We start from the raw sequence: 22,492 nt of genomic DNA, 5'->3' as shown, positions 1-22,492 counted from the left end.
ACTTACTTGTAGACATCATGAATTCTTTGTGAAAAAGGGTAAGATCCATTCCCGGGGTGTCCAGGCCAGTGCCTCCCGACCTCTGGAAACCGCGGTGATTTGATGCCCGCTGGAGCCGCCAGGGTGCGCTCGGCGCCCAGCACGAGGCCGTCAAGGGCGGCAGGAGCTGTGATTGGCAGGCGCGGTCATCAATCGGGCGCAGGCGGGGCGGGCCGGGCCGCCCAGGAGGCCTCTGGGCGGGAGGCGGGGCCTGCATGAATGGGGCGCGCGGTGCGCGGGCTGCAGTCGGCGCTCGCGGGGTAAGCCCGAGTTGCAGCCGGGAGTGGGTGGGAGGAAGCGAGGTAGGGGGGGAAGGGAAAGAGTGCGGGGGGCGGGGAGGGGCAGCGCCCGGGCGGTGCGCCTAGCGAGGCGAGGCGGCGGGTGTAAGCGAGAGCCGGCCGCCTCTGTCCCCCTCGCTTCGGTGCTCCTGTCCCCGGCGCTGCCTCCGCCCTCGCCGCGCGCCGCCCCCGGCGGGACTCCAGGGAGCCCCCTACGGGGCCGAGGAGTCCGGGACTCGGGGAGCCGGCGCTGAGGGAGGAGCCTGGTCGGAGCCGCGAAGCCTAAGGCTCCGGTGCGTGGAGGTGGGGGGCTGAGGCCCCTAAGGGGGCCCCGCCGCAATGGGCAACCTGGAGAGCGCCGAGGGGAGCCCGGGAGAGCCGCCCTCTGTCCCGCTGCTGCTGCCGCCCGGCAAGATGCCGATGCCTGAGCCCTGTGAGCTGGAGGAAAGGTTCGCCCTGGTGCTGGTGAGAATTGAGCCCAGCCCCTTCCCCCGCCTACCGCCCCTCATGTCCGACGCCCCGGCTGGGACTTTGTGCTGGCCCCCCGTCCCGCCCACCCCTTCAGTCGGGGTCCCAGACGGATCCCGGCCTCCAGTGTCTTCCCAGGAACCTCTGAGCAGCCGCTGGCCGGCCGGGACAGCCCCGTCGGGGATCTCGGGACCGACGCCTCCACCCCTGGACGCTTAGGAGGAGGAGATCTCCCCCGCCCGGGACCATCCCGGGAACCAGGCTTTTGCCTCCTCCTTCTTCCCACTTCTGCGGCCCTTCTCCCGTCTCCCCTATTCCTCGCCAGACTCCCCAGTCCCTAGCGTTCTTAGCCCGGAGCCTCTTGCGGGGTGGGAGGAATTCAGAAGCGCCGCCGGCTCGCTCCTCAGCAGGCTTCCCTTAGTGGGGACCCCACCTCTCCTGCGAACATGGAGGCTTCCTAGGGAGTGGGTCCCACTCCCAGCCCATACCAGATGTTTGCGGGGAGAGGGAGATGGGGAGGGGGCTGGCAGCTCCTGAAGGGGGTGGAATAAGGAGTGATGCCATTCTGCTTATTTTCAGAACGGCCTGCAGGCATCCTGCTAAGTTATAGTGGATTTGCCTAAAAGGCTGAACATGTGGATGAACCATTTCACCGGGGTATTTTTCCAAGTGAAACAATACACAAACCATCCCACCTCCTCCCCCACTTTTCATGTTAAGCCTTAGTGACTGGTTTGTGTTTTTTAGCCCGTGCTTTTTAGTCTTTCTGTAGGTTTCAAAATGGTCTGCATAAATGGGTTTTTACAGCTGACTTTGGGATTCTTCTTTGGTGTGAGAATTGAACGTTGATGTCAGTGGCTCTGTGAAGCGAGAGGTTCTGAGCTAGTATCACTGGGAAGGAACCAGAGAATATGTTGGAGCTGAAAATGTTTTGCAGAGCGAAAACATTGGTAAACCGGGGGTTAATCTTTGAGAAACTCGGGAAAATAATTCTCAGTTCCCCAAAGAATTATCTAAGAAGCAGTAATAATTCTAGCGTTATTGTTGGTATGGCCTGAGGGCTCGACTCTGCCTTTGCCTCTGCCCAAGAGGAGGGGTAAGTTGTGGACTTAGCAGCCTTATTGGATTTCATCTGCCTTGGAATAAGGAGATTAGATCTGTTGGCAACAGTGGAGCTGTCTAGAGATCTTGGCTTCTCCGATGGTAGAGAGCCTGACATCAGCCCACTGGCACCAGAGCTGGCTCAGAGAGGGTCCACAGTGTTCCAAGGGGAAGTGGTGTCTCTGGCACCTCTCTGCCTGCTGAAGGGCCGAAGGGATGTGGGCTACACATCCTGTGGCCCTCTGCATTTCCCCCAGCCTCCTCAGGGGGATCGGGTGAGTCAGTGATTACTAATGTGCTGTGACCATCTCACAGGCTGAGGAAGAGAGACTGGGACTTAGCGCCCTTGAGAACAAGAGCCCAACTGTTGGGGAAAAGAGTGGGAGGGGATCTGCACTCTGGTGGGGTTGTGAAAACCCCCAGCAAGCTGACAGGAGTTAGCTATAGAAATTGGGGAGAAAGGGATGGGGTGAGGTGGATTGGATGGGAGGCTGCCTTAGATAGGAGCTGCCCGGCCATTTTTTGTGAGAACTCAGAACCAGAGTCCATCATGTTCTCATTGACCCTTGGTTGACCAGTTGGTTTAGTTAGCAAATTAATGACTTGTTATTCACAAAATGCATTTGGTGTCCTAATTAACCAGGACACAGGAGCACTGGGAGAACCCAGGTCAAACGGGGGACTGGACCACCCACTTGCATGCCTTCCTTTCTGTGTAAAATTTTGATTTGTTTCCTCATGTCTTTTGTTTTGGTCTTGTTTCTGTGTGCCTGAGCTGCTGCTGATGAAGGGTTGGAACAGGGCAGGCGGGGGCTAGTTGTCTCAGGAGACGAGGGGATTTCACCTCAATTTTGCAACACAGGAAAATCATTCCTTCTTGGGAATTTGAGTTCTTCTCTGGGGGCTCTTAAGTGTCCCGTGTGCCTGCTGTTCTGAAAGGTACCCTTTATACCATGTTTTGAGAACATGACTGTGAGTTAGATGTTTGACCCAGGTACAGGCTCAGGTGTATTTCCTGAACAGTCAGGAGACGCATAGTGTAGTAGAAAAAAACAAGGACTCTGGCTTAGCAAGTATCTTAACTTCTCTGAGCTTAGGACTTCTTCCTCATCTGTAAAATGGAGGTGATAATTCCTGTTTTGGTAGGATTGTGAGAATTAGGTAAGCCCCTGTATATAAGGTGTTTGGCACGCAGTAAGTACTCAATATAGACTAGCTTTCTCTTTCTTTCTTTCCTTTCTTTTTTTGAGGTGGAGTCTTGCTCTGTTGCCCAGGCTGGAGTGCAGTGGCACGATCTCGGCTCACTGCAACCTGGGTTCAAGCAATTCTCCTGCTTCAGCCTTCCGAGTAGCTGGGATCACAGGTGTATGCCACCACGCCTGGCTAATTTTTGTGTTTTTAATAGAGATGTGGTTTCGCCATGTTGCCCAGGCTGGTCTCGAACTCCTGACCTCAGGTGCTAGTATTACAGGCATGAACCACCGTGCGTGGCCAGATTAGCTTCTTTTTATTGATGGCATGAGACAGTCAGATAAACTGTTCCTTTTTCACCTTTTTCTTTCCCAGATTGTCGGCTTCATTCTAATTGGTTTGGTTTTTGAAAAAGCTATTTGAGAGGTTTGTTGAGGTGACATAGTGGTGTCCTGGTTAGCATATGGACTTTCAAGTCAGAGTGGGTTCAAATACTGTTTCATCCACAGTCTTCAGTTAGAAGAGTGTTTGACTTCAAGCAAGCTACTTAATCTGAGTCCCAGTCTCCTCTTATATATGGGGATAATAATAGCATTTGCCACATGAGGTTGTTGTGTGAATTTAATGAAATTGGAAGTCAAATATTTAGCAAAGTCTGGCATCTATTATATGTTTAGTAAATGGTAGCTTTTAAGTTTGTATCTCTCAGCAGTGAGTCACATCTGAGATCACTTGTGTTCCCAAAAATGGGTTTTAAAGTTTAGAAATCTGATAAAACCAATTACCCTGTTGTGCATACCCAGTCTCAGAATATGGCTGCTGCTGTTAGCTGGAGGGCTTCCTCAGCTCCAGTGTATCTTTAGAAAACCCCCTGAAGAGTATCCTCGCTGGGGAAGTTGTATCAGCGCTGAGTCAAGACCACAGGCTCCCAGCTTTCTGTTCCAGACACATGATCTGACCCATAGCCTGTCAGCCAAAGTTGAAGAGCCTGAGATAAGGGCTATGAGAAGATTCATTGATTCCAAGAATCCTAACCCCACCCAATGTCTTAATTCAGGGCTTTCCTACTGGTATGCTGCAGATGGGTTACAGGTGTGCTTTGATACTGATTTCCCCTTATTCCTAGGGGCGGGTAAAGTTCCCAGTCAGTACCCTCTGGATGGGATCAGCTTCTAATCCATGTACTGTACAAACAGTATTATTTTCTAGATATGCCTTGATGTGAAAAACGTTGTGGGGCTGCTGTGTTGCTTTGCTTCTTGGCATCCTTCCTTATCCCTTATCTGAGCAGCAGTTCCCATTCTGTTGAGTATTGAGAAGTTTGGGTTGGGGCAATTAATGGAACTCCTCTTTATGAATACCAGAATGAGAGCCAGTCTCTGGTCTGATACAGTCCCAGTGTGTGTTTTGGTCCACACTAGATTACTACCCAAACTCAGTTGCTCAGAAGCTAGTATTGGACTTTCACTGGAGAGGAGAGGCAGATGACTCTAAGGTCTTTGAAAGGATAGCTCTCTGTCTTTGTTGTGATTGCACTCTGATTTTTTTCTTCGTTGATTTACTACAGACTTGAAATGGAGTATAAAAGATCCAGTGCCAGAAAAAGCCCTGCATATCCTCCAGGAGGAGACTTTCAGGGCATGAGGGTAGGGTTTTGTGACAGAGGCTATCCCTGCTGCAGTTCCTTCTCTCACATTTCCCTGGTGATGACTGACAACTTGGGAGTTTTTCTGTAAGTGTAGCATTGATGTAGGAGCTAAGCTGGCCTGCTAGTTATCTAAGAAGCTTTGAGGGGCCTCCTTTGACACAGAAGGGTCTGGGAAAAACTTGGGCTAAATATCAGGTTCCAAATCGCCATGGTGGAAATTTTTTTCCCAGCCCTCGGGATTGTGGTGAATTAGTTCAGGCTGGAATAGAACTTGGGAGGGGGCAGGGAAAGGGCCTTTGACAGCAGCTGGTCAGAGGAGCCTTCTTCTTGTTCAGGGACTCCACAGAGAAGACCCTAGGCCACAGAGGGGAGTCTTATTCCCTTGACCTTCTGATGTGACCCTGCCTTAGTCTGGGGGAAGCCTGTGTGTGGGGAAGGGACTGATGGAGTGGACTGTTGTCATTTGGGAATGTTTTCATTGCTCAGAGGGAGATTCAGTTTTTTTTTTTTCCTCTTAAAGCAATACTTTATTCTCTAAGAAAGCATATGAGACAATTCAGAAAGAAGAAAATATTAAAGATTTAGGTTAAAGAAAAACATCCATATTTTTTCTAGTTTTTTACCAAATGCAAATATTTTCTCTAGTTCCTTTACCAAATGCAGCTGATGTGTTTTAAAACCTTTTTCTTCCTCTGCATAGAGTTTTATACAATGTTTTGATATTTGGTTTATTTATTTAAGACAGGGTCTTGCTCTGTCACCCATGATGGAGTGCAGTGGCATGATCACGGCTCACTGTACCTCACTGCAGCCTTGAATTCCCAGGCTTGAGTGATCCTCCTGCCTCAGCCTCCTGAGTAGCTAGACCTCAGGCATGCGCCACCATGCCTGGCTAATTTTTTCATTTTTTGTAGAGATAGGGGTCTCACTTTGTTGCTCACATTGGTTTCAAACTCCTAGGCTAAAGTGATTCTCCCATCTCAGTCACCCAAAGTATTGGGATTATAGGCATGAGCCACCATGCCCTGCCTGTATGTATATATGGTTTTTTATCCAGTTCTTTTTTTCTTTGCTTTTGTTATTTCATTAGTTTTCCCAGGCTGGGAATTGTAATTTTTTTTTTTTTTTTTGAGACAGGCTCACTCTGTCACCCAGACTAGAGGGCAGTGGTGCAGTCTCTGCAACCTCTGTTTCCTGGGTTCAAGCGAACCTCCTGCCTCAGCCTCCCAAGTAGCTGGGATTACAGGTGCGTGCCACCACACCTGGCTAATTTTTGTATTTTTAGTAGAGACAGGGTTTCACCGTGTGGGCCAGGCTGGTCTCGAACCCCTGGTCTCAAGTGATCTGCCTACTTCTGCCTCCCAAAGAGCTGGGATTGTAGGCGAGAGCTAACGAGCCTGGCCTGTAAACATTTAAATCCTTATGTGATGGTCCGTCAAGTGAATGTGCCTTTGTTTGCTTACTCATACATCTTTTCTGAGACATTTAGGTTTTTTGCTTCTGTTTGCCATCATAAACAATGCTGTGATGAACATCTTGGTGTACAAAGTCTTTTCGATATTTAGAGTTTTCCTTAGGATAGAAACTCAAAATTGAACTTGCTAGATTGTAGGATAAAAACCGTTTTTATTTCAAATGGTTTTTAAAAGAAGGAATAATGTATGCAAGTGTCTTTAAAGGGAGGAAAGAGGATTTAGAATAGCTTCTTTTCTCCTGATTATGAAAATAATACATGTTTATTAGGTAAATTTGGAACTTACTGAAAAGTATAAAGAAGATAATAAAACCTGTAATCCCACCATCTACTATTAACACTTTGATGTACATGTATATATATATGTTTTTTAACAATTGGGATCATACTGTGTATATTGTTTTGTAAACTGATTTTTCATTTACTATTATAAGCATTTTCTCACTTGCTTATATATTCTTCAGTATCATGATTTCTTTTTTGGAGACAGTCTCACTCTGTTGCCCAGGCTGGAGTGCAGTGGCGGAATCTCAGCTCACTGTAGCCTCCACCTCCCGGGTTCAAGTAGTTTTCCTGCCTCAGCCTCCCAAGTAGCTGGGATTACAGGCACCCACTACCACTCCTGGCTGATTTTTTGTATTTTTAGTAGAGATGGGGTTTCACCATGTTAGCCAGGCTGGTCTCAAACTCCTGACCTTAGATGATCCACTGCCTCGGCTTCCCAAAATGCTGGGATTACAGGCGTGAGCCACGGTGCCAGGCCCAGTATCATGATTTTATTACTGCCTGGTACTCTGTAATATTTTATCACTGCCTTACCTTGCTTTTTTTTTTTTTTTTTTTTTAAGATGGAGTCTTATTCTGTCGCCCAGGCTGGAGTGCAGTGGTGCCATCTCGGCTCACTGTAACCTCTGCCTCACAGGTTCGAGCAGTTCTCCTGCCTCAGCCTCCTGAGTGGCTGGGATTATGGGCACGCACCACCATGCCTGGCTAATTTTTGTATTTTTAGTAGAGATGCGGTTTTGCCATGTTGGTCAGGCTGGTCTTGAACTCCTGACCTCAGGTGATCTGCCCACCTCGGCCTTCCAATGTTCTGGGATTACAGCCATGAGCTACTGCGCCTGACCTATCTTGCCCTTTTAAAATCTTTTTTTACTGTTAAAAATAACATTGTGTTGAACATCCTGTGCATAAATATTTGTGTCCATCTCTGATTATTTCCTTAGGATAAATTGCTAGAAGTGGAATTATTGGGCCAAAGGGTATATTCTTTTTAAAGGCCTTTGAGATATATATCTTCTAAAAAAAGTTTTATCAGTTACCTTTTACACTCATAGTATATATGTCTCTCCTTTTCTCTGTAAGCTAACCATTACTGAGTGGATTAACGTTTTAAAGCCTTTGCCAGTTTCATTAATTAGACGTGGTATCTTGTTTTACTTTGCATTTCTCTGAACATTTCATTATAGGTGTTTTGGCCATCTTTTATTTGCGTCCTTTGCTCTCTGTTGGGGATTTATTATATACATATGTCTATGTAATAAATGTATACATTTCCTACACTTTTTCATTATACAATATTTTTCACATATGAAAGCATATATAACTATTATGTATGGTTAAAATAATAAATTGGACACCAGTGTATCCACTGTGGAGTTCTTGGAATTGCTTCCTCCCCCTTATTTTCTTCCTGCTACTTTACCTGTGATGAAAAAGCCCTTTCTCAGGACTTACTGGGTCTGTGTTCTGCAGCTGGGACAGTCCAGGTGGCAGCCACACTAGTGCTTCCTAATTCTGTCTATGGGGAAACAACTGCTACAGCTGGTGAGAACAGGAACTGGTCTTGGTGGAAATAACTAATCTTCAGTGAAGTGAAAAAAGAAGCCAAAGTGGAGAGGAAATGAGACCACAGATCCTCCCCTGCCCCAGAGGTTGCTTGGGAAGGTTGGACACAGCTGGGGTCCTGGTTCTGTGGTCAACACCAAAGTATGTGCCCTAGAAGTGACTGTAGTAAGCCCATAGGACAGCCCTGCTGGCTGCCTGAAGTCAGCGTGTCATCTGGTTTGCCAGACCAGTCACTTCCATTCTAGGGGAACATTTCTCCCATGTCTGAGCTGAGCTGTAGCAGTACCAGGGAAAGGCTGGGGGTTCATCCCAGTTCGGAAATGACTTTAAAGAAGGGGGAAGACTTTTTTATTTGAAGATAGAGGAGCGGGAAGGGTGCTGTCAGCACACAGCCTCCCCTTCTCCTGCTTCTCGCTGGGTACTTCTGAATAGCAGCAGGTGAGAATTTCAGGGATTTAAGGTTGTCATTCATGAAGAAGAGAAATGGATTTCAGAATATAACTGAGCCAGGCAGCTAGAATTCCTGCAATCCCATTTCCAGTCTGTCTCTTTTGCCCCTCTGGGCAAAGTTATGACTTTGTATCTTGTTTTCCTTCCACATGGGAGAGTGAGTCAGTCCCCCAGTAAAGGTATAGAAGTGTCAGGCTCCCTCTATGTCCTGGAGATACTCTTGTTGTCGTTACCTCCCACTTTCCTCTCTACTTCTCTTTTCTCTTTTAGAATCTTCTTTCTAGGTTCTCTTACCCTTTCTGTCTTCCATCACCTCACAACAATGTGGTTGAAGTTTGTGTGTTGGGTCGGGGAGGACATATATAGGGTTTTTTGAGGGGTGGGGGAGCAGTATCTTCCCTCCTTCAGGTTTACTATTATGCATACTTTTCTTAGTTTATAAAGTACTTTGAGGTCCTTGAAAGGTGTTCTCAACAATGTTCAGAACCACGAGGGGCTAGCAAAATTATTTACATGGCAGATTTTGTCAGTAGAGGACAGGTTTCTGCTCTTGTATATTAGTGATGGCTTAATTGTTATCTTCATCCTCTGCCTCCATCTCTTTTAGCCCTTTCCACCTCACCCAGAGTTATGGCCAAAGCTGGAATTGGGGCTGGTGATCTCTGGGTCCCTTACACACACTAATAGGGAAGATACGTACTTTCTTTCTCCCAATTCAGAATGTAGAATATCATAGTCCTCTTTTAATTGTTCAGTGCCTCTCTAAGAAAGCTGGCATGAGCCTGGTGGTTGGGTACTTTAGGAAATGGATATTTGGTTTTAAGAACTACCTACAGCTTAGACCAGAGTTTCTGCTTTTTTTACACAGAAGCTAGGGAGCCAGTCAATAGGTCCTCCTAGTGTTCCCATGAAACAAAAAAAATTTTTGTTCTGGGAGGAAGTAGTAGACCATTGGTTTTGGAATCAGAAGGCTTAGGTTCTGATCTAGCTTTATAGCTTTTTTTTCAGCTGCATGACCTTAGGCAAACCCTGTAGCTTTTCTAAGTCAATTTCATCCTTTATGACTAGTATGAGGATAATACCTACCCTACAAGTTTTTGAGGATGCTTACAGGAGACAACACAGTGAAAATACTTTGTAATTTATAAAAGTGCGAAAAATAAATATTTATAGTATATACATTACCTATTTCACCTCCTCTCTTTCCATAAGTTAAAGTAGCTTTCAACTGAGGGGGAGGTATTGTCCCAGGAGAGAGTTTTTGGAAGCACTTGAGGATATTTTGATTATCATACTGACTAGGCTTACTACCTGAAGGGCAAGTCTGTTAAACATCCGTCTGTGTTTGGGTCAGTCTCAAACAATGAAGAAGGATTCTGCCCAAAATGTGGTTGGCACTCCTGCTGAGATTTGCCTTCCACTTAACTGTACCTCCTTTGTCGTATGTCCCAGTTGAGGATGAAGCTTCAAGAACAGTAAAAGGGAAGGCAGAGCCATGGCATGGTATGTGGTGCTTTCTTGTTTTCCCATTAACTAGCACACCTTTAGGAAAGAGGTGGAGCTCTTTTTATTACCTCTACCTGTCAATACCTGATTCCTTCTGTACTGTGGACTCTACCCTAAAACTCATCAAGAGGCAGTTTGGGGTGTACATACCACACTCACCCCCTTGTCAGTTACTCAAGCCAGGGTAAAAGTTTTTGTAAGTTGGGAATATGACAGAGATCTCTCAACAGTAGTTCTGAATCTTGTGAGTAGCAGATTCCTTTGAAAATCCAGTTAAACCTGTGGTCCTTATTTCTCCCCCTCCCCCATAGATGTATGTGTGCATACATGTAGTACTTTGGGGGTTTTAAAGCCTATTTTTGGATTTGCTAAGGAAGCCCTGGCTGCCAGCCTGGGGGAATGGGAAGTGATAGCTGGGTGAGGAAACTCTACTGCAGAAACTCCTTGATACAGTTAGTACTTTTGATAACTCTTGATACTTGGTAAGAAGGAGCCCTGGTTATTAGTTGAGATAAAATAATGCTGCTGTTGGTGGTTCCAACAAAGAGAGCTTGTTGAAACTTGGGTGATTCCCATTCAGAGGGAGATATTCAGGCCCTTGGACAGTTTAACTCTGTTTAAGCGTCCTTTATGGTGGGGTCTACCCCTTTGAACTAGCCCTCAACCGTTGGGAACATCCAGCTGGAGATAACAGGTTGTACAGCTGGCCCTCCTTATCTGTGGGTTCTGCATCTGTTTATTCAACCAACTTCAGAGAGAAAGTAGTTGAAAATATTGTGTATGTACTGATCCTGTAGACTTATTTTCTTGTCATTATTCTGTAAACAAAACAATATAACAGCTGTAGGTGAGCCTTAAACAACAAGGCCTTGAATTGTGTGGGTGTGCTTAACCGGCAGGTTTTTCAATCAAACGAGAATCGAGTAGTAAGAATTGAAAACTCTATAAGGAGTGCAGACTTTTTCATACACATGGTTTCTACGGGACCTGTAGAATTTCAGTATGCTCAGATTTTGGTTCCAGGACCAGGCTTGGAGCCATTTGGTCTGGTCCTGGAACCAATTCCCCACATATACTGAGGGAAAACTGTATTTACATAGCACTTAATTGTATTAGATATTATAAATAGTTTCGAGGTGATTTAAAGTATATAGGAGGATGTGTGTAGATTGTATGCAGTCACTACACAATTTTATATCAGAGACTTGAGCATCTGGGGATTTTGGTATTCTGGAGAGGTCCTGGAAGCAATCCCCTTCGTATACCAAGAGACAACTATACTTTGAAAAATCCCAGGAACCCAGTGGCCTCTTGCAGTGATGGCCAAAGGTTAGGTAATATCCTGTGTTTGGATGTACTACCTGCCTATAGCAGCAACTCTTTCCTGCAGGCCTGCGGTCCTCAGAGAATATCTGGGTAGTGGGCTTCCCAGCGTGTGCCTGGGTGATGAGCAGAACATTTGTTTCTCTAGCAATGCTTAACTCCTCTCCTCTGCTTTACAAAAAAAATGACCTGTGGCTTTTTGACTGATCAGATACTTCATACCAGAATTTTTGTAGGAAAATTCACATCTTTTGGAGGCCTTATGAAAAAAATCTTTTTCAAGACAGCACCTTTCTGGGTAGAGTCCCTCATCTCATCCTTTCAGGAATGGCTCAGTGTCTGGTCCTCACCGAATGCCTGGATTTAACTTGTAGAGGTTAAGGAAAGACAGTTAACATTTGTTGAATGTATGCTGTATGTTATTTCATTTAACTTGACAACAACTCTATGAGGCAGTATTTCACTGCAGCGTTTTTTTCACAGGCAATGTGAAGCTAGGGCTCAGGGGTTACTAAGTAGGGAAGGTCTCAGCTTAAATGTCACTTACTTAGAGAGGCCTTAAGCAAATATTTTTGGTTAGATTTTTTTATTCATGCTAAAAGGACTGGCGGAAAAACTACTTCTGAAAGATGCTTAATCTTTTATTTTTTTATTTTAAATTTATTTTTAATTTTTAATTTCATTTTATTTTTTTAGAGACAGAGTCTCGCTATGTTGCCCAGGCTGGAGTGCAATGGCTATGCACAGGCGTGATCCCACTACTGATCAGTATGGGAGTTTTGACCTGCTCCGTTTCCAGCCTGGGCCGGTTCACCCCTCCTTAGGCAACCTGGTCGTCTCCCGCTCCCGGGAGGTCACCATACTGATGCCGAACTTAGTGCAGACATCTGATCAGCATAGTGCACTACAGCCCAGAACTCCTGGGCTCAAGCGATCCTCCCACCTCAGCCTCCTGAGTAGCTGGGACTACAGGCACGCGCCACCGTGCCTAGCTATTTTTTATTTTTGTTTTTTTTTAGAGACAGGGTTTCTCCATGTTGGCCAGGCTGGTCTCGAACTCCTTACCTCAGGTGATCCGCCTGCCTCAGCCTCCCAAAGTGCTGGGATTACAGGCATGAGCCACCACTCCTGGCCAATCTTATTTTTTAGATGTAGATTTTAAATTCATAAAAAAGTATCTGTAAGGGTACAGATAAAACCGGTAACACTAGTTACCTCTGGGATTTGGAGGTGGGGGAGGGACCATGATGGGAAGAACAGATTCAAAAGAAGTATAGTTTATCTATAATGTTTACATCTGAAATTTTTATTTACATATTTTTTAGAGACAATGTTTTGTTATGTTCCCCAAGCTAGACTCAAACTCTTGGGCCCTCCCACCTCAGCCTTTGGAGTAGCTGGGACTACAGGAGTGCACCACCATGCCTAGCTATAATGTTTACTTTTTTTTTTTACAAGAAGAATTCATTTATATATTATTTATGTAATTGAAAGTTAAAGAAGGCCGGGCACCATGGCTTACGCCTGTAATCCCAGCACTTTGGGAGGCCAAGGCTGGCAGATCACAAGGTCAGGAGATTGAGACCATCCTGGCTAACACAGTGAAACCCCGTCTCTACTAAAAATACAAAAAATTAGCCGGGCGTGGTGGTACGCTTCTGTAGTCCCAGCTACTCAGGAGGCTGAGGCAGGAGAATTGCTTGAACCCAGGAGGCAGAGGTTGCAGTGAGCTGAGATTGCGCCATTGCACTCCAGCCTGGGTGAAGAAATGAGATTCCGAGATCCTGTATCAAAAAAATAAAATAAAAGTTAAAGAAAAGAAAAAATATTTTAACCTCACTAGAAACCAAGGAGATGAAATTTTAGAGGATAAACTTGCTGTACTAATCATCTGGGTGAAATTTTGAAGACCAATAATGTCCATGGTCAATATTAATGGCAGAGTAATTCAGTATAGACATTTTAGAAGACATCTTACAGGGTCTATCTATCTAAAATGTGCATGTCCTTTAACTCCCCCACCTCACTTTTAGGAAACCATTCTGGCAAACAGTTTACACACGTGATGAAAGGTGCGTGTAAGGACTACTGGGGGCTACATTGCTTAACGTTAAAAAAGGAAGTGGGAAGAGCCTGATTGTCCATTTCTTGCTTAAATTTATTGTTCTTCCATTCACCTACTCAGGAAAAATCTTGGGAGTTATTTTTAATTTTTTCTTTTCCTTTCTCCATACCCAATGTATGAGTAAGTCTTGCTTATTTCATCTCCAAAACTAGGCCAGGCCTAGTGGTTCACACCTGTAATTCCAGCACTTTGGGAGGACGAGGCTGGAGGATCACTTGAGGCCAGGAGTTCGAGACTAGACTGGGCAACATAGTGAGACCCTAGCTCTACAAAAAATAAAAATTAGCTGGGTGTGGTGGCATGTGCCTATAGTCTAGTCCCTGAGGATTGCCTGAGCCCAAGAGTTTGAGGTTGCAGTAAGCCATGATTGTGTCACTGAACTCCAATCTAGGCATCTGAGTGAGACCCTGTCTTTGAAAAAAAAACAAGATTGGGAGGCTGACGTGGGTGGATTACTTGAGCCCAGGAGTTTAAGATCAGCTTGGCCAACATGATGAAACTCTGTTTCTACTAAAAAAATTAGCCAGGCATAGTGGTACACGCCTGTAGTCCCAGCTACTGGGGAGGCCTCAGCCCACGACAATTGCTTGAACCTGGGAGGTGGAGGCTGCAGTGAGCCAAGATAGCACCACTGTACTCCAGCCTGGGTGACAGAACGAGACTATCAAAAAAAAAAGAAAGAAAGAAACAGTCTCCCTCTATATGTATATGTAATCTGCCTGTCCCCTTTCTCTCTACTGTTACTGCCCTGGTCTAAGTCAAGATCAGCTCTTGCTTGTATTGCAACCAACCAACTGGCTTTCCAATTTATTCTCTTGTCCCTCTCTCCATCTTTGAATTCATTCTCCACAAAGCACCCAAATTTAAAATATAAATTAAATAACATCATTCTATTGCCTAAAAACCTTTAATGGCTTCCCTTTGTATTATACTAAAAGGAAAAAAGCAAACTCCTGACATGGACCCTTAAGACTGTATCATTTGGCACCTGCTAACCTTTTTAACTTCCCTTGCCCTCCTGTTCACCAAATTCTACATTAGCCCTCTTTCATTCAGGACAAGCTCCTTTCTATCTTAGAATCTTTGCACAAGCTGTTTCCTCTCCTGGGATACCCTTTGCCTGGATATTAAAATGACTCGTTCTAGTTTATGCTTTAGGTCTCAATTTTTTAAAATGCCACCTTTCAGATCTTCCCCACTTACTATTCTTTGTCTTAGTTAGCATCGTATTCGTTCTTTTTCCCTTTTACAATTATTTGATTACTTGTTTATTGTCCATCTCCCAGATTATTGACTAAGTGAGGGTGGGGACATTGTGTTTGCTTATCACTGTATACAGCCAGATACCTGGCACAGGGTAGGCACTCAATAAATGGCTGTGGCTAATGGGAATCTCCAAGATATGTATGTATGTGTAAATATAATCTAAAAAGGCAATTAGAAGACTATATAATGCTTTATAAAAACCATACGTGGTTGTATATAAATACATAGAAAAAAGGCCTAGAAAAATCAACACTAACCTATTAACTGTGGTAACCTATGGAAGGAATTGAGTGGGGTTGAGGGCTGAATGGTGACTGATTTTTTTATTCTATAAGCTTTGAGCTGGTTGAATTTTTTCCTTTTACATTATCAACTTGTGTATTCCTCCTTTAAGGGAAAAGGAGGAATGAAAATGGGATGGGGAGGGGGACTGAAGGTTTTTTTATGGAGAAAGGGTCTCTTTTGCCTAGGTCAGAGTGCAGTGGTGTGATCACAGTCTTAACTTCCCAGGCCCAATCAATCCTCCTAAGTAGCTGGGACTACAGGTGTGCACCACCATGCCGGGCTAATTTTTGTATATTTTGAAGAGACATGGTCTTGCTATGTTGCCCAGGCTGGTCTTGAACTCATGGGCTCAGACAATCTGCCTGCCTTGGCCTCCGAAAGTGTTGGGATTACAGGCAAGAACCACCGTGCCCAGCCAGACCCAACTTTTTTTTTTTTTTTTGAGATGAGTCTTGCTCTGTCACCCAGGCTGGAGTGCAGTGCTGCGATCTTGGCTCACTGCAATCTCCACGTCCCAGGTTCAAGCGATTCTCCTGCCTCAGCCTTCTGAGTAGCTAGGACAGGCGTGCGCCACCACACCCAGCTAATTTTTGGTATTTTTAGCAGAGATGGGATCACCATGTTGGCCAGGCTCTTTTCAAACTACTGACCTCAAGTGATCCACCTGACTCGGCCTACCAAAGTGCTGGATTATAGGTGTGAGTCACTGTACCCGGCCAGACCCAACTTTTAATGCAAAAAAAAGAAACCTCCTCTCTTACTTTTTGTGCTAAACCAAAAGAAGAGTGCAAGAGAGAGAAAGGGCACCAGTGGGGTCAGCAACTGGCCACTGCCCTGTGCCCTGTGCTGAACTTGGCACTGTTTCCACGGTGAAAAGAATCCTAAGAGATGCTCTTTTGCCCTGAAGCTTTATTTAAAATTCTTTAATGTAGGCATGATCCTTGTCCACCGGACACAGGCAGGCTATGTATTTTTAGCCTCTTTCATTTCCAGGCCAGTGAAAGCTGCACCTCCAACCTTGGCAGAGCCATAGCCAGTGAAGTCAGCAAAGAGAATAAACCTGAGCTCTAGGCTATGCTACACCTCATCCTTTCAAAGTCAAGTCAGTTCAGCAGCTATGACCACCGTGACAATCATTTTCTCTAGATCCTTGCCTCCTAGGATTAAGGATAGCTAATAATTTTAATAGCTAACATTTATTGTGTGATAATGGTATACCAAGTACTATGCAAAACACTTTACACACATTATCTCATTTAATCATCACAAGTCTCTGAAGTAGTTATTATTGTTTCCATTTTATAGAAGAGGAAACTGAGGTCCAGGTAGGTTAAATAGCTCACCTAGGATCACACACTAGTAGGTGGCAAAGTTAGGATTTGAATCCTAGCAGCCTGATACCAAAGCCCACTTTTTTTGTTTGTTTGTTTAGACAGGGTCTCACTGTCTCACAGGCTGGAGTGCAGTGGCACAATCTCAGCTCACTGTATCCTCAACCTCCTGGGCTTAAGGGATCCTCCCACCTCAGCCTCCCAGGTAGCTGGGACCACAGGTACATCACCACACCGGGCTAATTCTTGTATTTTGTGTAGAGACAGGGTTTCGCCATGTTGCCCAGGCTGGTCTCGCACTCCCGCTTTGGCCTCCCAGAGTGCTGAGATTATAGGCGTGAGGCAATGCACCCAGCCCCACTTTATTAACTATAGTTTCCTTTTAGCAGGGTTGACTCCCCTTGCTCTTATTACTGCTTTGGAGTGGATTGAGTGGATTGTGGTAAAACATAGGGGAAAGTTTACCAAAACAATTCTCCTTTGCTAAGAGGTGTGGTGGAAAGATTTGGGCTTTAGAGTTAGCCAGATTTGGATTTGAATCTTAACTGTCTCACTAGGACATTTGCTATTTGAGTTTTTTTTGTTTTTTGTTTTTAACTTACTGCGTGCTCCTGATACTACTATATGGTATATAGTGGTAAAAAAAAACAAACAAAGAATTTCTTTGCCTTCATAGAGTTTAGGGGAAAAGACAGATATTAAATAAAGATTTAATTAAGGCAAAGAACAGGTTGTTAAGAGAGAGTATAACAAAGAAGGCTTTAGGTTGGGAAGTCTTGAGTCTAGTCTAAATGTTCATTCTGTTTTCTTTTCTTTCATTATTTATTTATTTATTTAGAGATGGAGTCTCAATCTGTCACCCAGGCTGGAGTGCAGTGGCGCGATCTTGGCTTACTGCAACCTCCGCCTCCTGGGTTCAAGCAGTTCTCCTGCCTCAGCCTCCTGTCTTTCATAATTTATTAAGTAAATATGTTTTAGATGCCTGCTGTATACACAGCACTTTCCCTGGTGCTGTGGGGTATACCAAAGAAGTAGAAGATAATGTTTTCTATCTAAGTTGGAGAGACAAAATGTGTACATAATTAAAACTGTATTTTGAACTAGAGAATTAAAAAAAGTACATGTCCTTAGGTTGTCTGTGAGACTCTATGTGCTGTAGTTATTTTATCTATACTGTGGGAGTACTGTTTGTCTTGCCCAATCACATGTTTTTATGAAGACCAAGTGAGATCATTAGGTGATAGGGTGCCACAGAGCTATAAACACAGAAAGACTGAAGAGTCAGGGGAGGATCAGCGTGGTATAGGAGTGCTAATTAGGTAGTGCTTTCAGGAGGACATAGGCTTTAGTCAGGTGTTTAGATAAGGAGAGAGGAGTTTGTTCCAGGCCAGAGCTGTATAGGAGGGGATTAAGGAGAAGAAATGAAGCAGCTATATGAGGGCAGCTAGGAGCCCTGCTGTTGGAATAGAGGAGTTTAGTTATAGACAGATGTGAGCTTGGATAACGGCAGGTGGCCAGTACACACTGAGTTTTGTCTGAAGATTTCTTATTTTTGGAAACAGGCTTGCTCTGTCACCCAGAGCAAGTGCAGTAGTGTGATCATGGCTCACTGTAGCCTCCAACTGCTAGGCTTAAGCTATCTTCCATTTCAGTTTCCTTAGTAGCTAGGACTGCAGTTGCACTTCTTAACTTTTTTGTAGAGATGGGATCTTGCTATGTTGCCCAGGCTGGTCTTGAACTCCTGGGCTCAAGCCATATCTGCCACCTCAGCTTCTCAAAGTGCTGGCATTACAGATGTGAGCCATTGTGCCTAGCCTGAACATTTCTTGATTGTTACAAAAGGGACTTTCCTGCCCAGGGTTTCAACAGAGAATAGATAATAGTTGGTAAGTGATCTCTGGCCATTTATGTGTTTGCTCATTACAAGTTGAATGATTGAAATATATGAGAAATAAATGCTCAGTCCTCATAGGTTAGAGAATCAGAATAATTTGATTTAAGTGAAACTGGATAGGAAATGATCCCATGTGTTGCCCTTGAACTGCAGAAGTCTACAAATGTAAAAGCTTCCATTTCTAGTCACCAACTTTTTGAACTAATTCTTTCCATTGCCAAATCTGTCTTGCTTTCCTTTTAAAAAATTGTATTTTTGAGATAGGATCTTTCTTTATGGTCCAGGCTGGAGTGCAGTCATATGACCATAGCTCACTGCAGCCTTGAGTTCCTGGGCTCAAGTGATCCTCCCACCTTAGCCTACCAAAGTACTGAGATTACAGGCATGAGCCACCACGCCAAGCCCATTTTTTGCTGTCCTTTAGGGCAAAATGTTGTCTTGTACTACGTAATTTGTATTATTAACAATGCCTTGTTCATAGTAGATGCTCAATAAATATATCTCATTGCTTAGTAACAGTGTCCAATGTTTGTGAGCTACTTTCTACCTGCTAGTTTTTTCTTATACACTGTGTTTTTGGGGGAATGGCACTCTTCCAGCTAATCCAGGCCAAGCACTTAAGAGTTACTCTGGGGTGCTGTCCCTCTCACCTTCTCTCTGTCTGTACTACCACTACTGTAGTTGATCCTCAGCTCCTGCCTGGTCTATTGTAATGGACTTCTTAGCAGTTTCTTTGCTTCATTCTTGAAGACCCACTCACCACAAGCCATTTTCATAGCCATATATAAAGATACAGGGCCAGGCGCGGTGGCTCATGCCCGTAACCCCAACCTGGCCAACATGAAATCCTGTCTTTACTAAAAGTACAAAAATTAGCCAGGCGTGGTGGTGGGCACCTGTAATCACAGCTACTCAGGAGGCTGAGGCAGTAGAATCGCTTGAACCCAGGAGGCGGAGGTTGCAGTGAGCTGAGATCATGCCACTGCACCATTCCAACCTGGGTGACAAGAGTGAGACTCCGTCTTAAAAAAATCTAGGGGATGGGTTTTCTATGAAGAGAACAACTTTTGCAAAGCCCTGGGGTGGAAAAGAACTTCGCACATTTGGCCAGGCACGGTGGCTCACGCCTGTAATCCCAGCACTTTGGGAGACCAAGGCGGGCGGATCACGAGGTCAAGAGATCGAGACCATCCTGGCCAAAATGGTGAAACCCCGTGTCTACTAAAAAAATACAAAAATTAGCTGGGCATGGTGGCGCGCGCCTGTAGTCCCAGCTATCGGGAGGCTGAGGCAGGAGAATTGCTTGAACCCAGGAGTCGGAGGTTACAGTGAGCCAAGATTGTGCCACTGCACTCCAGCCTGGTGACAGAGTGAGATTCTGTCTCCAAAAAAAAAACAAAAGAAAGAACATTGCACATTTGAGGACCTGTAAGGAGGTCAGACTGGTTGACAAGGATGCTGAGGAGAGTCTGAGAAGGCATAAGAAAGGTGAGCAGGGCCCAGATCATGTGGGACCTTGTTGGCCTTGGTAAGGAGTTTGGACATTAATTGTAGGGAAACTTCTAGGTGTGCTTCATAATATTAAGTGTTCTCTTGGTTGCTGTGTGGAGAATCCTGGAATCTGTTTTCCTTGTGGGCAGCAGGTTGGCCTGAGTGAGATCCAGGCTTCTCGCTAGATTATGCCCAACAGGGTAATGATGCCTTTTGCCCTTTCAGGTTTGACTGGTGCTCAGCCCTCACTCCTGTATCCCCTCTCAGGCCAGAAAGGGCAGTGCCTCTGCTAGGCTAGGCTGGCCCCAGTGTTTGGCATGCCTGCCAGTGGCTTGAGCCTATAATTTGGTGGGTTGGCTGGTTACAAAAATAAAAAGTGTGACCTATAACTACAGCTGAGTGGATTCAGTGAAGAGGGAGCTTTTAATTTGCAGAGGTTCTAGACTATACTTAACTGAAGGAAAAATGTGTCTCCTCCCTGGGTGCTGCTCCATTTTCTCTCTTTAATACTTACTCTGGGGTGAGTTAGGGTTTGTGGGCCTGAGAGTGAGATGTGGGGGACTTTAGGGAGTTATTTGGAGGGGATGTTAGGGTTCAACAACAGGTTTATAGGGCTTTCTGGGAAGTAGGCATTATTCAGTCTTGTGTCTCATGTAGCCCCACTAGGATGGAAGCAGAGTTTTAAAATGTTTGAATGATCACTCATTTATTCATTCAACCACTATTATTGAGTGTTTCCTCTGTATTTTAGACATTAGTGATACCACAGTGAACAAAAGAGACAAGCCAGTCTCATAGCATTCACATTGTTGTTGGGGAGAACAATAAACAAATATACAGGTATATGATATTATGTTAAATAGCAGGAAGTGCCATGAAGAAAAAGAAGGTAAGATAAGGAGATAGATGGTCATTGGGGGTTACAGCCAGGTGTGGCATGTGCCTGTAGTCCCAGCTGCTTGGGAGGCTGAAGCAGGAGGATCCCTTGAGTTCAGGAGGTTGAATCCAACCTTGGCAACCCCATCTCTTAAAAAACAAGAAAGAGAGAGTAACGGGGGAGATATTTAGATAAGATGGTAAGATGATCAGGCAGTTTTGGGAGGTGAGCTATCTAAAGATCCCAGTGCCTGAGTATGTCTCCAAGGACGGGGCTCCCTGTGGCAGTGCAGCCAGTCTGGGTGGGAAACAGAGCCTGTGGTTGCTTCTTACCTGGCTCCAGTTGTCAGAACTGTCTGCAGGGCTGGGCAGGGTGTTGATTAACTGTAAATAGGTACTTGTCTTTCATAGGCTTGTCAAGTCTGATTCTCTCAAGATTTCCTGAAGTCACTCTGTGTGTTCTGGGCTTGAGGAGGAGTAGGAAGTCTGGTCTGGGAAGCAGCTGCAAGGAGTGTAAGGATGGATTCCTTTTGCCCATGTCTGGGTGCTCAGCCAGGCCTTTTGTAAGAGTTGTGGGGCTCAGTGACTGGCATAAAGGGTGCTCAGTACATTTTAAGTAGAAGGCTGGGCACAGTGACTCATGCCTGTAATCCCATTACTTTGGAGGCCGAGGTGGGAGGATTGCTTGGGCTCAGGAGACTGAGGCTCCAGTATGCTATAATCATGCCACTACACTCCAGCCTGGGTGACAAGGTGAGACCATGTCTCAAACCCCTCCAAAAAACACCCAAAGCATTTTATATATATATATATATATATATATTTTTTTTTTTTTTTGGCGACTGAGTCTCACTCTGTCACCCAGGCTGGAGTACAGTGCTGCAGTCTCAACCTACTGTAACCTCTGCCTCCCAGTTCAAGTGATTCTCATGCCTCAGCCTCTCAAGTAGCTGGAATTTCAGGCGCCCGCCACTATGCCCGACTAATTTTTGTATTTTTGGTAGAGACAGGGTTTCGTCATTTGCTAAGGCTGGTCTCGAACTTCTGGGCTCAAGTGATCTGCCTGCCTTGGCCTCTCAAAGTGCTGTAATTACAGGTGTGAGCCACCACATCTAGCCTTAAATAGAAATATTATTTGAAGGCCAGTAACCTCTTGAATCAGAGATCTGGTATCGAGGAGCCTAACGAAAATATTTAAGAAATAAGAATTATTGTTGATGGGTAGAAACTGTTTCTCTGTACTTCAAAGCTGTGAAATCAGTGAACTGCACATACTTGTCACCTTTCTTTTCTACTCAATAATGTTGGTCTAGTCATGACCTTTCCACAGGCTTTAGGGACCTCCAGGTACTGGGGTAGTTCTTGGCTTTTGTTGGCCTGCCCTTTAGCACATTTTATCTCTTGTGCAACCATGGAGGGACCCCATTATTATTATTATTATTACTTGAGACAGGGTCTCACTCTGTCTCACAGGCTGGAGTCCAGTAGCACGATCTTGGCTTACTGCAACCTCTGCCTCCTGGGTTCAGGCGATCCTCCTGCCTCAGCCTCCTGAGTAGCTGGGACTATAGGCAGCACACCACCATGCCCGGCTAATTTTTGTATTTTTGGTAGAGACAGGCTTTCATCATTTGCTAAGGCTGGTCTCGAATTCCTGGGCTCAAGTGAGCTGTCTGCCTCGGCTTTCCAAAGTGTTGGGATTACAGGCTTGAGCCACTGCTCCTGGCCTGGACCTTATTTTAAAAGCTTTCTGAACTGGAGTTTTTTACTAAGGTTAAAACTATGATAGACCTTTTCAGCTTCTGGGACATTAAAAAAAAAAAAAAAAAAAAAAAACTATGATAGACCAGCTGAGGTTGAGACCTGTGCTCCTGGGATTTTATTGAACTCTGGGGTGG

At 45.0% G+C, this 22,492-nt stretch overlaps 1 protein-coding gene across 5 annotated transcripts in view; it reads left to right on the top strand.

Annotated features, from left to right (window-relative positions):
* Window positions 1–255: 255 nt before the first annotated feature.
* FMNL3 (formin like 3) overlaps window positions 256–22,492 on the top strand; it is a 61,452-nt gene continuing 39,215 nt past the window's right edge. For 3 of the 5 annotated variants that reach the window (XM_012441265.3, XM_012441259.3, XM_012441258.3), the window contains exon 1: window positions 657–782. In XM_012441265.3, the coding sequence (XP_012296688.1) occupies window positions 657–782 (126 nt within the window). Of the gene's footprint in view, window positions 300–656; window positions 783–1,939; window positions 2,162–22,492 lie in introns of those variants that run through there. The other 2 variants (XM_012441261.3, XM_012441262.3) reach the window with 2 other exon arrangements.

This window comes from Aotus nancymaae, unplaced genomic scaffold (assembly GCF_030222135.1).
Source record: "Aotus nancymaae isolate 86718 unplaced genomic scaffold, 86718_ANA_hifiasm-v0.15.2.pri h1tg000016l, whole genome shotgun sequence".
NCBI lineage: Eukaryota > Metazoa > Chordata > Mammalia > Primates > Aotidae > Aotus > Aotus nancymaae.
The sequence above is the reverse complement of the archived record's forward strand: the minus strand, read 5'-3'. Positions and strand labels throughout refer to the sequence as shown.